General features: G+C 30.8%; 2 protein-coding genes across 2 annotated transcripts in view; one reads left to right on the forward strand and one right to left on the reverse strand.

Annotated features, from left to right (window-relative positions):
* The window catches only part of Nlg3 (Neuroligin 3), a 781379-nt gene that overhangs the window by 383759 nt on the left and 379983 nt on the right, over positions 1-17637 (reverse strand). The window lies entirely within an intron of this gene.
* LOC143192941 (uncharacterized) lies at positions 3230-5532 on the forward strand. The gene is made up of 4 exons (XM_076398793.1): positions 3230-3258; positions 3319-3437; positions 3722-4217; positions 4320-5532. Exons 2-4 carry the CDS (start codon positions 3381-3383, stop codon positions 5183-5185), a joined length of 1419 nt encoding a protein of 472 aa, XP_076254908.1. The 5' UTR covers positions 3230-3258; positions 3319-3380; the 3' UTR covers positions 5186-5532.

Genomic DNA, 17637 nt, shown 5'->3' on the forward strand with positions numbered 1-17637 from the left:
CGATTTGAACCATACAAAGTAACAAAACATTATATATAATATGCCCTTCGTTTAAAGATTTTAGAGATAAGACCAAAAAAGATGCATTTTCTTTTCACATTATAAAATATCGCTTAATCATCCTATAGAAGCGGATATTTTGAGCGGACCTTAGTCAACCAAAAATAATTTTTTTCTTTATGCCTAATACAAAATAAAAATATATCGGAATATTGTGTGAAGTAAGGAAAATATAATAAAAATATATAACTAATAAAATATATTTAAACGAGATAAAAAATTGTGAAGTAATTTTAATAAAATATAATGTCAAATCAGACTTTTTAATTTTATTAATATAAATTATTTCTGAAGCAAATTTACCTGAGTATCTTTGTGAATTTGTGCAGATTTATATACTAAAAAAAGTACTATTTAGTACTATATATTATGTAACCTTTCAGTTTAGCTCTACTTTAAACTCTGTAACTATCATCATGCATCTTCAAATATATTTTCCATTAAAACAAATTTTATGATATTGAAGTTTATTTCAATAGGCAAGTTGTGTACATAATCTATTGCGTTTATCTTCTGTTTTGTAATGCAGAATAAATAGTGGGTATCAAAAAATAAAAAAATATTTTATTATTATAATATATAAAAATATTATTATAATAAACAGTAAATTGTCAGATGCACATCTGTATATATATTTTATTTAGGTGAGAAAAAATTAAAAAGTATTTATCACCACACCAAGAATATAGAGAGGGAGAAAGAGAAAGCCTATAAAAGCAATAATAGCACAATATAAAAATTATTAGTCCATAAAAGTAATATTTGATAATTAGATTGGAAGACAAAAGAAATACATAATATTGTTAGAGTGGGAGCTGAAAAAATCACATTGTAAGTATTCGGAAATATTGATAGGGAGGGAATAATTTTACAGCCTTTTGTGAAGGCAAGGCGTTGCCCGGCAACACACCGGTGCCATTAAACGTACATCGTTAATTACTTTATTATGATGTTCTTGATCAATATTTAAATAAGACTATTAAGATATTGTAATAATACCATGCAGTATTTTTAAAAGATAATATCGTGTTTTAACAGGAATTTTAAATAAGTATACGTTTTTTATTAATTTCCTTTGTAATGAAATGAAAAATTAATTTTAGACTCAGTTTGCAGATTTACTTTTTTGTTATATATATTTTTAATAATTTGTATTATATATTTTGTTCCGATATAGCTACCATTCGAATTTAGATTAGAATTTAGCTAATTTATTAATATAGTTATTTTTTATTATTTATAGTTATCTTATAATAAAAAAATGTTTTTTGATTTTCTCAACTCGAACTTTTTATAACCATAAATGTTAATGGACTAGTAACAAAATAAATAATTGAGTATACGAAATCAGTAACTGCAAATAATTCATGAATTGATTAACATCTGAAATTGACCACAGTGGGTTAATTGAGAGTGTGTGAAATTTAAATGTTTCTAAACTCACAATAACATGTGTATCAATCAAATTTTTCCAGTCTGTCTAAGAAAAATATTTCTTAAAACAACTCAAATTTGTTTACCAACATACCCTTTGAAGTGTTGATAGTATAACAATAAAATAAATAATTAATTATAGGTACACAGCAACAGCAATAAAATAAGTTGAATGCTATGAGTTAATTGAGAATGTGTTAAATGTAAATATTTCTCAAATCATAATAATAGCCGTATCAATCAATAAGTATCCATTCTATTTAAGCCGAAATATTTTTTAAACAAGATATGTTCTTAAGATATGTTCATTGCGATACTATTTTAGATTTTTAACAACTTTCTTTGCAGAACGATATGTTTAGTCTAAATTTGGTTTGAGAAAAGTAGTTTTTTGGTTTTTCAAGATAATATTATCCAAATAAGATTATCCAAGTAGTATACTCTTATTGAAATTTCTATTTCCAAAGTAATATTATTCTGTTGGTGTTGTAGGAAATTTATTTATTTTATTGTGAAGAATTATCAAGGAATTCGCTATTTTTGTGGAGCTCTAACGTTAATTGCTGCAGTTGCTAACACACAAACATATCTATTTCTAACAAAGAAAGGTTCAACTAAACATAAGGCTATCGTGCTGTATTCTACCAAATATGCACAATCAGGCCTAACAGGCTGATTTCCTCTATTTAGCAGATTGACCTTCCACAATATGTTACGCACAGAATAGCGCGAAATTCTCTTATTATGGGTCCAAACTACTTCGTTAGCAAATTGATTCACAATACTGGTAGGATATCGACGACCAGATAATGACGTAGCCGAAACATTGATTAAGCAATTACCTGTAAATAATCTACCAAGTTATACAATCTTTATCTTATATATAAAAATGAATCGCAAAATATGTTCCTAAGCGCATAACTCAACAACGCCTGGACCAATTTGGCCAAATCTTTTTTTAAAATGTTCGTTGAAGTTCAGGGATCGTTTTTACGGCGAGAAAAATTAGAATTATTGCTGGAAAAACCCTAAAAATAGCCCTTTTTGTTTGAATTTGTTTCGTGTATCAGTTGACAATTCATCTGTCATCTGTCAAAAGTCATCTGTAACAGACAACTTTTTTTTTTTTAATTTGATATGACTTGAACTCAAATCCTTTTAATCCGTACGAATTGTTTTATTTATTTAAAATTTTTTATTTGTTTAAAATTTAATTCAAATTTTAAATAAATAAAACAATTCGTACGGCTTAAAAGGATTTGAGTTCAAGTCATATCAAATTTAAAAAAAAAAGTTGTCTGTTACAGATGACTTTTGACAGATGACAGATGAATTGTCAAGTGATACACGAAACAAATTCGTATATCGTGTTTTGTGCAGAGTGTTTAGTTAGTTAGTGTTTGTTTAGTTCGTGATTAGTGAAAAAATAATTTATATTTGATATGCCTCCTATAAGACGAAGCAATTTAGGTAGAAGAACCAGAAATGCTATAAACCAAACTAATTACCGATCTAATCGTACTGCACAAGAACGTGACGACGGAAATGAACGTGAAAGAATTCGGATATCACAAACGCGTGAAGCGCGAGCGCGACATTCAACTAATAATCGCGCAAGTTTGAATCCAGCTGCTTTCAGTTACGATGTGTCAATTGACTACAGTAACTACCAATGTGTTGTTATTGGTTCTATGAACTTGGTTTGCTCACACTGTAAGGCATTAAAATGCAAAAACGAAGCCAATGGATTGTGTTGCGCAAATGGTAAAGTGAAATTGATACAATTGGATCCACCACCAGAACCATTGTACTCATTGGTTTCAGGAATAGGAACAGATTCTATACACTTTTTGACACATATTCAACAATATAACAATTGCTTTCAAATGACTTCATTTGGGGCAACAAATGCAGTTCGGGAAAATTTTATGCCAACTTTCAAGGTATGTATTATAGCAGTTACTCATAATTATTTTAGCGAACAAAATTTTCTGTCACCAAAGTTAAGATGTGTTACTAATCTTCAATTTCTTAATCATTACGAAATATATCACTTAGTCATCATATTATATGGTGATTCAGTTTCAGTGACACTTTTATTATATTTTATATTTGATAGATATTAGTTAAAACTAAATATATACTTTTTAAGATCAAATATTATTTAAGTTTGATCATTGACAATCCATTAATTTATACCACACCATAATATTTTTTTTATTTACAGATACAAGGGCAAATATATCACAGAGCAGGTTCACTGTTACCAGTGTCAGATAGCGACAACAAATTCCTGCAAATTTATTTTATGGGCAATTCACCACAAGAAATTGATCTGCGTTGTGCACATAACAATTTAGTAAAAAGGTCTATTGTAGAACAATTACAAACTTTATTTCATCAACACAATCAATTGATTATATTGTTTAAAACTGCCCTGGATCTGATGCCATCCGATAATCACAAAATTGTAATCAGAGCTGATAAAACACCTGCAGGTCAACATACAAGACGTTTTAATGCACCAACTATTGATGAAGTTGCTATCGTTGTAGTTGGAGAAAACTTGGAATCCCGTGATATTGTTTTACATCGTCGGAATTTTCAATTACAACCTATAAAGGAAACACACCGCTCATATGATGCACTGCAATATCCCATTATATTTTGGCAAGGTGAAGATGGCTACGATTTATCAATAAAAATGATAAATCCCATTACAGGTAACTAAAATATTAGTTTAGCTATGGCGATAATATCTCAGTCACTATATTATGTATTTTAATTTTATATTTGAATGTTATTAAAACAAAATCTGTTTACAGGTTCTGAAACCAACAAAAAAGTCAGTTCAATGAACTATTATTCATACCGCCTAATGATTCGGGAAAATGCAGATAATCACATATTGAAATGTCGGCGATTATATCACAAATATGTTGATGACATGTATGTTAAAATTGAAACGGAGAGATTAACATTCATCAGGTTGAATCAAACCAAACTCCGATCTGAAGAGTATATTCACCTTCGAGATGCGATTAATACTGATGGAAATGCACAGAATGTCGGTCGGATGACTATTCTTCCAGCAACATACATCGGAAGCCCTCGGCATATGCACGAATATGCTCAAGATGCCATGTCGTATGTTCGTCATTATGGTACAGCAGATTTGTTCATCACATTTACATTCAATCCGCAATGGATAGAAATTAAGCAGGAGTTATTACCTGGGAAATCATCCATTGATCGTCATGATATTACAGCCAGAGTCTTTAGACAAAAGTTGAAATCTTTAATGAATTTCATCGTAAAACATAATGTGTTTGGTGAGACACGCTGCTGGATGTATTCTGTGGAGTGGCAGAAACGAGGATTGCCACATGCACACATTTTGATTTGGTTGGTTGAAAAGATAAGGCCAAATGAAGTTGATGCAGTGATATCAGCTGAAATCCCTAATGTACAAGTAGATCCTGGATTGCATGAGGTAGTTATCAAAAACATGATACATGGTCCCTGTGGAACTCTTAATCAAAATTCACCGTGTATGATGGATGGTAAATGTTCAAAACGATATCCACGGACATTAATATCGGAAACAATTACTGGTAATGACGGTTATCCATTGTATCGTCGCAGATCGACAGCAGACAATGGAAAATCAACAATTGTCAAATTAAATTAACAAGATATTGAAATAGATAATCGTTGGATTGTTCCATATTCACCCATTTTATCAAAGACATTCAAAGCACACATCAACGTTGAATCTTGCCATTCAGTGAAATCGATTAAATACATTTGCAAATATGTAACCAAAGGGAGTGATATGGCTGTGATTGGAATTGGTGCAGAGAATTCTAATGATGAAGTTACCCAATACCAAATGGGCCGCTATGTCAGTAGTAATGAAGCAGTTTGGCGAATATTTTCTTTTCCTATTCATGAGAGACACCCTTCTGTTGTTCACTTAGCTGTGCATTTAGAAAATGGACAAAGAGTGTATTTTACAGCACAGAACGCAGTACAAAGAGCTGCTCAGTTTTTTTGAGACATGCCAAAACGATGATTTCGCACAAACATTGCTATATTCTGAAATGCCAAAATATTATACCTGGAATCAATCCTCAAGGAGATTTATACGACGGAAACAAGGAAAACCAGTTCCAGGATATACAGATGTATATTCCACCGATGCGATTGGCCGGATTTATTCAGTACATCCAAGCAATGATGAATGTTTTTATTTACGACTGCTATTAGTCAATGTACGTGGCCCAACATCATTCTAACAGTTACGAACTGTTGATGGTGAATTGTGTGGATCCTACAGAGAAGCCTGTCAACGTTTGCAATTGCTTGAAAATGACGCTCATTGGGATCAAACTCTCAATGATGCTGTAATATCATCACACACTCATCAAATACGAACATTGTTTTCTATAATCATATCTACATGCTTCCCATCAAACCCAATTGATTTGTGGATCAAGTACAAAGATTATATGTGTGATGATATTTTGTATCAAATACGGAATAGAATGGGAAATCCAAATATACAAATCAGTGAAGAAATTTACAATGAAGCATTGATTTCAATTGAGGACATGTGCTTGATAATGTCAAACAAACTATTAATTCAATTAGGCCTGACCGCGCCCAATCGTCCAATGCATGACGCTTTTAACCAAGAGTTGCATCGAGAAAGACTGTATGATCTCAACGCTTTGAAAGAATAAATTCAAACAAATCTTCCACTGTTAAATGAACAACAGAAGTATGTATTTGAAACTCTTATGAAAGTAACAAATGATGAAACTGGAGGGATTTATTTCTTAGATGCACCTGGTGGTACAGGAAAAACTTTTTTTATTTCATTAATATTAGCAACAATTCGCTCACAAAATAAAATTGCACTTGCACTCGCTTCGTCGGGAATCGCAGCAACTTTGCTTGAAGGTGGTCGAACAGCCCATTCAGCACTAAAATTGCCATTAAATATGCAAAGCAATGAAACTCCAACCTGCAACGTTTCGAAGAACTCTGCAATGGCAAAGGTTTTGCAGCAATGTAAATTGATTGTTTGGGATGAATGCACGATGGCACATAAAAAATCTTTGGAGGCTTTAGACAGAACCTTAAAAGATCTACGTAGCAATAATAACCGATTTGGTGGTGCAATGATTTTATTAGCAGGAGATTTTCGTCAAACATTGCCAGTGATTCCACGATCAACGCCAGCTGATGAACTCAATGCATGTCTAAAGTCCTCCAATTTGTGGAAACATGTTAAAGTACTTCATTTAAGCAAGAATATGCGTGTCGAGTTGCAAAATGACCAATCTGGAAACATATTCTCTAAACAACTCATTGACATTGGTAATGGCAAATTTCCTATAGACATGTTGACGGCTTGCTTTTGCTATGACTATAAACAAGTCCCAGGGGCAATCATTAAGTGTTTGTGGTATTAATCTAGAAAACCCATGTTTCTCACATGGTCAATTGTATGTTGCCTGTTCCCGTGTTGGAAAACCATCAGATTTGTTTATCTATGCGCCAGGTAATCAAACAAAAAACATCGTATACCACAAAGCAATATAATGATAATAATAATAATAATTATGATTCACATGATTAACAATAAAGCGATTACTTACTTTTCAATCCTTATATATGTTTTATTTAATTATTTTTTATTCACAACGCCCTATCACCAGGGTGATGGTTCTGTTCAGGAGAATTTTTTAAAATACGTAGGCACAAAAACTGCCACATTACAAATCTTTTTGACAGGACGAAGTCTGTCGGGTCAGCTAGTTTCTGTATAAAAACACCATAAAGGCATTAAGCTTGAGCGATGAAACTATTAAACTATATATGTCTATATATATATGTCTATATATATATGTATATATATATATATATATATATATATATATATATATATATATATATATATATATATATATATGTATATATATATATATATGTATATATATATATATATATATATATATATATATATATATATATATATATATATGTATATATATATATATGTATATATATATATATATATATATATATATATATATATATATATATATATATATATATATATAAGTGTGTATTTATAACCTTCATTATATTCTCCAAGCGTTAGAAATTATGATTTATTATTAAAATACGATTTTCATTTCAATAAGGATTCTCTTTAAAGTAAAACATTGGAACAAATATAATGAAGATATCCATAATAGTATCGAAAATCGTTTCACATATTTAGATTTATTTGTAGAAGTAGTTGAAAAACGATGTTGCGGAATTAAAAGTTCAATGTACTGTTTTAAAACATTTTCATAACTTGGGATGATAAGGTAGAAAATAAATTATTTTTGTTGAGCTTGGTTTAAAGTGTGCTAGAAAGGACCCTAAGGAAAATATTAAATAAAAAAAAGTACTTATAGGGCTGTATAGCAATATATTACTTATAATATATTACAAGAAATGGATGGAACTCGGAACATGCCAATTTAGCGAGAGGAAAACCTTCTGATTTTGGCAATAAAATCTTGTCAATATAATCTCGAAAAGGTGCTTTCATTTGAAAGTCTCAACCATCAAGTTAAACCATAGTTCTATGTGTGTTCAGTTTGTTAAAAGCACCTATTGAACTAGGGTTCAAAAGGGCAATTTGGCCACCCTTTCAGATCATCACCAGGAACCAAAAGGCGGTTTATCTTCCTTTACCTTACCTTATGTATCTTTTATATCAGTAATATTACCTTGATATCAAAAGCAAAGGTCGCATATCTCAGTTTACGCCATCGATGATTCTTTTGAAGTGGTCAACGCTTATACAACAGGAAAACTAAGGGTTCAGAGTACTTGGTTTACTTTGTTTTCCCACCTGTAGAAGCAGAAACGTTTTGCTTGATTTCCAAGTCACTTCTGTATAAGGCTGTGATCAAATGTGGATCAAGTTAGATTCCAGGCTTGGTACAGATTCATAATATCGGTAAAGACTAAATCACTTCTACCCAGACACCACAAAGCACTGAAAATGATTATGAGTGCTCCTTGATGCGCTAGCATTACTTGGGGGAACACAAAGGGACAATCATTGAACTGATTCAAAACAAGCTAGTTCCTTATCTACTAGCGCTTGTGTATGCAATGTGCCCTGGAAAAGACAATGTAGTGAACTAAAACTATAAAAACTACGCTAGAATTAGTTAGGTATAACTGAGATAACATACTTTATATTTGGATACTACTTAGATAAAATGCATTTTAACTTGATTTATAAAAATTTAAAAGCGAAACACCTAGAATCACAAAAGAAACCACCAAAAGAATATATATGGTCGTCTCCTCTGGGCATCTTAAAATCGTTGTGAGTATCGTCTGCCAGTTTGCCTTGCTGATCTTCTGGATAGCACTGTTTCTAGCAAAATTTCCATAGTATACTCTGTATATAATCGTTTATCAAGTTATAGAAATTCCAAATTCCAATAGTCTACGGCTAAGGTACTACAATCCGTGTCTATTGGCTGTACACCCTAAACTATAAGCTTCTGTCCAAATTCTAATAGATGTCTTAATTGACAGCAACCTCAATCCGTCTTTGGTGACTTACATCCCGAAATATTGAATACTTCTTCTTCTTCTAACTGGAAGAGTTTACGGCTAGGCGTATTTGAACACTTCAGTTAACCCTTTGCAACCTTACAGAACGAACTACGATGCTTTTGCCCAAACTCCATTTAACTAGATTAACGATTGCCAATTCAATATCAATCTGTCTTCTTTTCTTGATAATTAATTTGAGTTTCAGTTGATTCGAGAGAATCACGTCGATTAATTAATTAATAATTAATATAATTTTTAATTAATAATTAATATAATTTTTAATTAATAATTAATATAATTTATAATTAATAATTAATATAATATTTTAATTAACAGCTTATTATATACATTTTAAAAATTACATATGATTTTAATAATACTAATGATTGCCTATTGGTCTATATTCGACAACGGTTAATTAAGTTTATCATGTTTCTTAAATAATAGACAATAATTTAAAACTGATATGTTAGGTTACTAAATTTGATTTGATAATATGCTCATCATAAGATTAGAAATATATTTGACATATAATATTAATTAAAGTAATATATGTGTATTAAAAATATAAAAATATATGCAAACTATCTCATGAACTACCCTTTTTAAATTGCATTCAATTATATCTAATTTCCATCAATTAGTATGAGTATTGGTAAGTTTAAATTACTACACCATTGAATATTATAACAAAAGTATTATAAATAAACATATTTTCAATATTATAATAAAAAGTGTAGAGCATTAAATATAAATATATATGATCTTATTCGATTAATTCTTGAACGCCTTATTTACCAATGCTTTAAAATACGTATAAAATTACTGTCATAATTTGTTCTATGTATTTCATGTATGCAAATTAGTTCACTAACTGCTGCATATTTTCACTACTTCATTTATATGTTGATATAATGTTTATCTTGTATCCACATTTATCACCCAAGATAGAAACTAACAATTCATCAACAAATCAAGAAATATGATTCTGTGAAGTTATTTATAATTGTTAATATTCATTTCAACATTCATTTTAAGTTTAAATGCACAAATTAACCTATTTCTTACATGCAGTATTCGGTCAGTGGTTTTTGTTAGGAACTACATGTACTATGTAATGTAATGAATTCTGAAATGAATTTGAAGTTAATAACACAAAAATGTACAGAAAAATCTTAATAACCCTTAAAATCACCAGACATCAAAAACTGCTTGCGAAAATCTAAATATCTTGCAAACAGAGAGGACCGGTGATTTCTATGTTTTTCTATTTTCTTTTTTCGATAATCTATGTTATGATTCGCATATGTCCAGTTTTTCTTTCATTGCTGTATTTAACTTCCAATAAAGAGAACACATTAATTTAATGTCTCTACAAAAAATGTAAAATGTAACTTTACATATTTCTACTATCCTTAATCGTTTTTTACGTAAACTTACCATAACTCTTTAATAGTATCAGCAATAAAAAATAGCCTAAAATTACACCAAATCTTTAAAATTTTCAAAAACAACTCTATTTCAAATTAAAGAACTTTAGCTAATAATGTTTTAAAATACTCACTTTGCATCAATTAACGTTAAATGTTAATATCGTTTTAAATATAAAACTTAGGAATTTGTGTTTTAAAATTACTCTGTCAGCATCTTGCGATACAATGATGCCAGATTTTGAATTTAGAAATTACGCGTCCGTGGCTAATTTACGTACAAAACAAACAACGAATAATTTGCCATATAAGAGTTGGAGCTTGCAGCTCGTCGGACAGAGCCTAAAATATTTGATTATAAATTTTGTGTCACTGATCTGACGATCATTTCTGGTTGCTTGATTTGGGCGTACTTCGTTTTATTGGAACTCAATTATTTATAGCGAAAGTCACAAAAAATAGCCGGCTTTTTATGTTTGTGATAATTATTGTGAATGTCTTTATATACGCAACAGTCGATATGTTTAACGCTGATGACAGGAATGTGAATCACACATTAAACAGTAGGTTCAGTTAATATAGAACATCTAATTAACAGTCAATGCACGTCATCAAAATTTATAATGCCAGAATGTGGCAATTTTGTCGCATTAAATTGAACTTTTGAGTCACAATGTTTCGGAAGTAAAACTTCTAATTATTATCACTAACGTTTTGAAGAACTTTGCAACGGTAAGTTTGGAACCATGGCTCACTAATAGCAACCAAATTCGAATTTTATATACACAATCGGTTAAATGGTAAATCAGACAGCACTCGACCTATTTATCACTTTTTTAGAGTAAAATGAAAAAGAAAATTCCTCTCCAGGTTAAACAATTTTTCATATCTGTAAACATTTGACGTCATGTATGTATCGAGGTCTGTTATTAAGCCACTATTTTTTTCAGAACTGGTTAGGATATTTTAGAGATTTTTCGTAAAATTTGGAAAATGCAGAATAATCTGATTGGGTCTTCGATTGTTAGGCTGTGTATTTTCTAGCCTTGCGTCACATTCTCACTTATACATTAAAACGCATCCACTGGATAAATTGTGGTAAGATGGAACCAAATCTGGTAAATGTGCCGCATGCGGGAGGACTTCTAATATTTGTCTGATCGAACCTATATGGACACTCGGGGTTCAATTATGGGGATGTTCTGCAATGAGTAACATAAACAAAATACAATTTTTTTTCAGAATAAAGTCCTGAAAAGTATTGTGGGCGCACCCAAATACTACAGGCATGACTACCTACATCCTGATCTTCAGATACCCACAGTCAGTCAACAAATCAAGGGAATTGCAAGGGGGCATGAGGAAAGATTCCATTCACATGAGAATATTGAAATATTGCACCTTTTGGACACCACCAGAAGAGGACACAGACTCAAAAGGATCAAACCATCTGATCTTGTGTAGTGTTGTGTGGTGAGGCGCATATAATAAAAAATACATCAGTGACATGTATAAACATTATTTCATTAGAGACTGAAATAGGACCAATGGTTCCTCCTAGTTATATACCTAGATTTAAGTTATCATAAAGAAAAATTGTAGATTAGACGAAAACGGCAAGTAACAATGTAATAATTAAATAATAAAAAATATGTATTTTATGTAAATCTGGAATTTCACCCTTGCTGGTAACGCATATTTAATTTGCCTTCTATAGCTTTCGTTAATTTACTGCTTTCTACTTTACCTTATGTCCCAAGTGGGAAATAATTGCTCCTCAGAAAATGAAGAATTAAAGTTCCATGAAGATATTTATAATTGTTAATTTACTTTATTTATTATATTTATTTATATTTTTGTAATTTTATTTATAATTGTTAAGCACTTTAATTCTTAATGCACACATTAACGTATTTATTACTTGCAATATTCTATTAGTCCTGTTTGTAACGAACTGCATTTACTAATGAAACCTGAAATGAGTTTGAAGTTAATAACATATTTATAGAAAAATTTTAACAACCTTTAAAAACAAACTTAGTACAATGGTAACATTAAGCAAGAATATTTTTAAAATGTAACTTTACATAATTTTACTATTCTTAATTGTTTTTACGTAAACTCGCTATAACTTTTTAATAGTTTCTACAATAAGGGAATAACCTAACATAACACCAAATCTTAAACAATACTGCTTAAAATTAAATAACTTAGGCTAATAATGTTTTAAAATAGTCAGTTTTCGATAGAGCGGTACCATATTTTGATATGAAAAATTACATGACCGGGATTGATTTACGTACAAAACAAACGACTAATAATTTATCATAAAAGCGTTGGCAGATCCTCGGACAGAGCCTAAATTATTTTTTAATGTCACTATTTGGTCATGTCATATGACGGCTATTCTTGGTTGTTTGAATTGGACGCATTTCGTTTTATTGGAATTCATTTATTTCTAGGGCATATTAAAAAAGAAGAGTAGCCGGCTTGATTGGATCAGTGGTTAAGGCGAGAGGACGGTCCTTCTACTGTTGCAATAGTCGTGATTTCAAATCCTGCTGTTGTAAATGTTTTTAAACGCAACAGTGGAAAATCCGACAATTAATAACTATTCCAGCCACATCAGCAACCAAGCTAAGTAAAATCGAATGTCTTCTGGAATGGTCTCTAAGTTGGTCACTGGCCGGTCGGCAGGCTTAATGGCGAACACTGTGGTTCGAAGCCCACGTAAAACAGTAGGTTCAGTTCAGATAAACCCTCGTTGGTAAAAAGGAGACTATAGATATACAAATAAAATTAGGCCTATAACTTCTTCCACTATAAGCTTTAACCCTGTCAAATTTAATACCTCCAGGTGTCCGTGTTTTCTTCAAAAAGGGAGGCAACATATTTGCTAAGCTGATTAATATACGGATTTTTAATTATTTATGAATCATTTCAATGCCGTTGTGTTAATAATGACTGAAAGCAGTGTATTTTGTGCGTTACATAAATTACATATTGTTTTATTAATATAGAACATCCAGTTACCTGTCAATGTACGCCATCAAAATTTATAACGCCAGAACGTGGCAACGTTGTTGCATCAAATTTGACTTTTGGTTTATAATTTTTCCAATTCATGACTACAAATTATTATCACTAATGTTTTGAATAACTTTGTATACGTTTTGCACCATGCCTTATTAATATCAAACAAATTCGAATTTTTACACAGATTCGGTTAAACTCGGACAGAACTTAAAATGAACTGGAAAAATCCGCTCCAGGCTAAACAAATATTTAATTTCTGTAAAAACTCGTTGACTTCATCTATGACATGAAATTGATATTTTATTGAGCGGACTAAATTTAATTTTAGTACTGTTATATTCTAGGTTTTTTATTGAGCAATTATTTTTTTCCACAACTGGTTATGATTATATTTTACAAATTTTTAATAAAATTTAGACAATACAGAATAATTTAATTTGGCTTTCAATTATTATGCAGTCTATTTTATGGCTTTGAATCACTTTCTTACTTATACATTAAAACGTGCAGCGATCACTGGAAACCAATAGGCAGAATCAAATGTGGTAAATATGCGGCATTTTTAATGAAATTAATTAATTAAAATGCTCTGAAACACCATTTTTGTTTACTTCTAGCTGCCCAAGATGAGATTGAGCCTTACACTCGACACTATCACTTCTAACATATATTATTTTTAAAATTTATAAACTAAGGTTTCAGAAAAATATCTCTTATTTTTATACCAAATTAATTTGAAGACATTAAATAATTACAATTATGGTTCGTTCTCGCCTGTATCAGTTTTACTAAATTTAACATTAGGAATTTTTAGGTGAAAACAATATTAATTAAGAGCCGAATAACAATATTATTTTATTCAACATTGAATAATCTTATTACATGACAGTTATAAAACTTTTTGTGATATTTGAATTGTTTCAAGTAAAACGAATTTTGAAAATTAGTCTGAAGTATAGCGTATCTGTGTATGTATTCACAAGAAATAATTTTTTTAAGTTAATTGATTCTTGGATTTTTGTTTGTTTAGAACTTATTTGCTGTACTATTATTGCAACAGACATAAAAATGTATCAAATATTTTATAGTAAGACAAAAACGAGTGGTTTATACGAAGACAATCCTTATATTGCTTCATTTAGAGACAGATAATATTTTTTTTTATCTGGAAGACATTCCGCTTGAAACATGTTTACGAAAGGAAGATAAATTTAAAACCGCTACAATGGTGACAATCCTGATGTAAAACGTCGAAAAGCAATAACGTACAAATAGGGGAGACCGATTTTTAAAAGGGGAAAAAATGAAGTGTGAAAATATTATTGGATATATTATGTGGAGAATCGAATCCTATATGAATCGCTCGGTAAAAGAATGTAACAAAATCCCTGGTCGACGTTTTTCGTATATAAAAAGGTAAAATATGATGAGCCGAAAATGTTCATCTTAGCAAACCTCAAAAAAGGCTCGTTCTAAAATTGACTTGTTATATATAAATAAAAAAAATTATGGGGATATGCTAAATTGTTACAATGAAAATTGGTGAACAAATATAGCGCCAAGCAAAAATATTTGCAGTGAATTAGCAAATACATTAATTAGCAGATATACTAGCTGTATATATAGGTTGCAAGGTTCGAACGACAAATCTACGTGAGTTACTATTTTCATTTACTTGACCTACAGTTGCTATGTACACATTCCATCAATTTGGATATCTATATATTAATAATTTTAGCAAAATTTGTGCCTCTCTTTTCAGAAAAACAGGGGCATCTGCAGATGTGAAATTTGGCACTTATAGTTTTGTATAATATACTCTACATCTACAATCTACTCTCTACAAATACATTTCAATAAAATAACATACGTCCAAATCAAGCAACCAGGAATAGCTGTCAGATCGATGACAGTGATCGTTGATACAAAATATATAAAGAAATTTTAAGGTTATGATCGACACGCTGCCTTTTTCAACGCCTATACGCTAGATTATTCGTCACTTCTGTTGTACGTAAATCAACTACGGACGCGTAATTTCTAAAATCAAAATCTGGCAGCGCTGTACCACAAAATGCCGGCAGGCAAATTTTAATCGAAAAATAAATCATTAAATTTTACATTTGGAATGATATTAAATCGGATCTTTTTTAATTAGATGTGCTTAGTACAATTTTATTTGATTTATTACTACATTTCATTTGTACCTGTATTAGTTCATAAGCAAGACCAGTGCGAAATAAATACATCAATATGTATTCCTCAAATATAAAATTATGATAACTTAAACTATAGTTTACACAAAAGTTTCAATCTTCTGATATCCTGCACGTTGTCCAGTAGTTGTATTGCTTCCATGTTAGTATGATTTAGTAATCTTCTTTCGTATGTTAAGGCTTCGAAATCTCGGATAACTTCGAAATCCATTTGATTTCCAGATCATCGTGCGGTCCTTCATTGGTTACGTAGCGATAGGCATTGGTAATTAATCGAAGAATTTTGTTTTGACAGCGTTGGTTTGAATTTTATTTTATTTTTAGTGCAAACATGATGTTAAAACGAAAAATGAGTGTGTTAAAAGATTATTGAACGACAGTGCCAGTTCTTTTCAAACGCCTTTCAAATAACCTAGAATACAAGCTAAGTAAATAGCTACAATACAAGATATTTTGAAATATTGCGAAAATATCTCAAACCGATATCTCAGCAGAAGTAACAATGTAATTACGAAAATATTTTAATATAACTGCTAAACATCATATCCATATCTTTTAGTATATTATGTATATTGATGTTCATTAGAATCTTCAACTGTAAAACAGTTGTCAGATGGAGCTACGACCAACGATTTCAGCACATAAATATGATGGTGAGGTGAACAGTTTTAGGTCGGACAATGAAACACTGCGATTATAAGTAAAAAAAATTATATTATTTTCTACATAATCTCTGTAGACTTCAACAGATTTGATCCGGCGTTTGTTGACTTCAATATTCTGTCCCAGAAATGAATGATTTGAAAGGCTGTAATAATAATCATCTACGGCCCTCTCAATTTTTTCATTGGCCGCGAAGGGCTTGTGAAATACAAATTTCTTTATGTTTTGAAAATATGGAGGTCTGCGGATATTAAGTCAGGAGTATATCGAGATGGTCGAGCAGGTAATACTTCTCTTTTTGAAGGTAATCAATTAGCGGATACCTTTTTCATTCCAAAACACTGCCCTTTTCGGCAGTTTTCTTAGTTTATTTGATTTTTGTCAACAATAAAATTAGCGTCATACATCTTGACCAGTTTTCGTGCAAGGTATTTTATGCCCTTTTCACACATATTATCATGGTCTGAGCTATCTCACTCACCTATCGTTCAACATGATATCATTCAGTTTTTCGATAATTTCCGGTGTGGTTGTGGTTTTTGGTAGTCATTCACGTAGTCATCATGGAAAGAGCAGTCTCCACAAAGGTTCGCTGATACGTGATTCCAGAGAGAAAACAGCATTTTATATGATTGGAGCGCCATCTCCACACAAAATCGAAAACTCTGCATTTTGTCTCCGTATTAAAGCAACAAAGTTTTCAACTATGCTAAAGAAGAATTTTTGGTTTGTTAAATGACAACTTCAAATAATTTAAACAAGGCATTTTTTTGTATATATATATTCGCATAACTAGTGGGATTTATGGAACCTCCGTTGTGAGATAAGTGCTCTCTACATCACCGTATTTACTTATTCAAATTAATTATCATTTTAACTTAATTAATTAATAGGTCTGCGATTGGAAAGGAGTAATAACACCTTGCTCATTAAGAAAAATATATTGACAATAGCAGGAGAAAACGGGAGCGTGTATCATTTATTATAGTTCGTACTGCCTCTCTGACACCCAAATATCTTTGCTATCGATGATATTAGATTCCGTTTGTCAAAGATTATAAATTTTGATGAATCGTTTGCGTGTTGTTAAATGCTCAGCTTCCAACATCATAAATTACGGTTTAATATTATATTGAAGGTATCTCCTTAGAAAAGTC

This window comes from Rhynchophorus ferrugineus, unplaced genomic scaffold, assembly GCF_030347505.1.
Source record: "Rhynchophorus ferrugineus isolate W39M unplaced genomic scaffold, kcgeb_rfMv2 rfM3, whole genome shotgun sequence".
NCBI lineage: Eukaryota > Metazoa > Arthropoda > Insecta > Coleoptera > Curculionidae > Rhynchophorus > Rhynchophorus ferrugineus.

What these genes read in the sequence shown, in the direction of transcription:
- LOC143192941 (XM_076398793.1), top strand. Translation starts at nt 3,381, where the DNA reads ATGACTTCATTTGGGGCAACAAATGCAGTTCGGGAAAATTTTATGCCA. An exon ending in ATTTTATGCCAACTTTCAAG is followed by an intron (nt 3,438 to 3,721) that starts GTATGTATTATA and finishes TTTTATTTACAG; the next exon opens with ATACAAGGGCAAATATATCA. An exon ending in AATGATAAATCCCATTACAG is followed by an intron (nt 4,218 to 4,319) that starts GTAACTAAAATA and finishes ATCTGTTTACAG; the next exon opens with GTTCTGAAACCAACAAAAAA.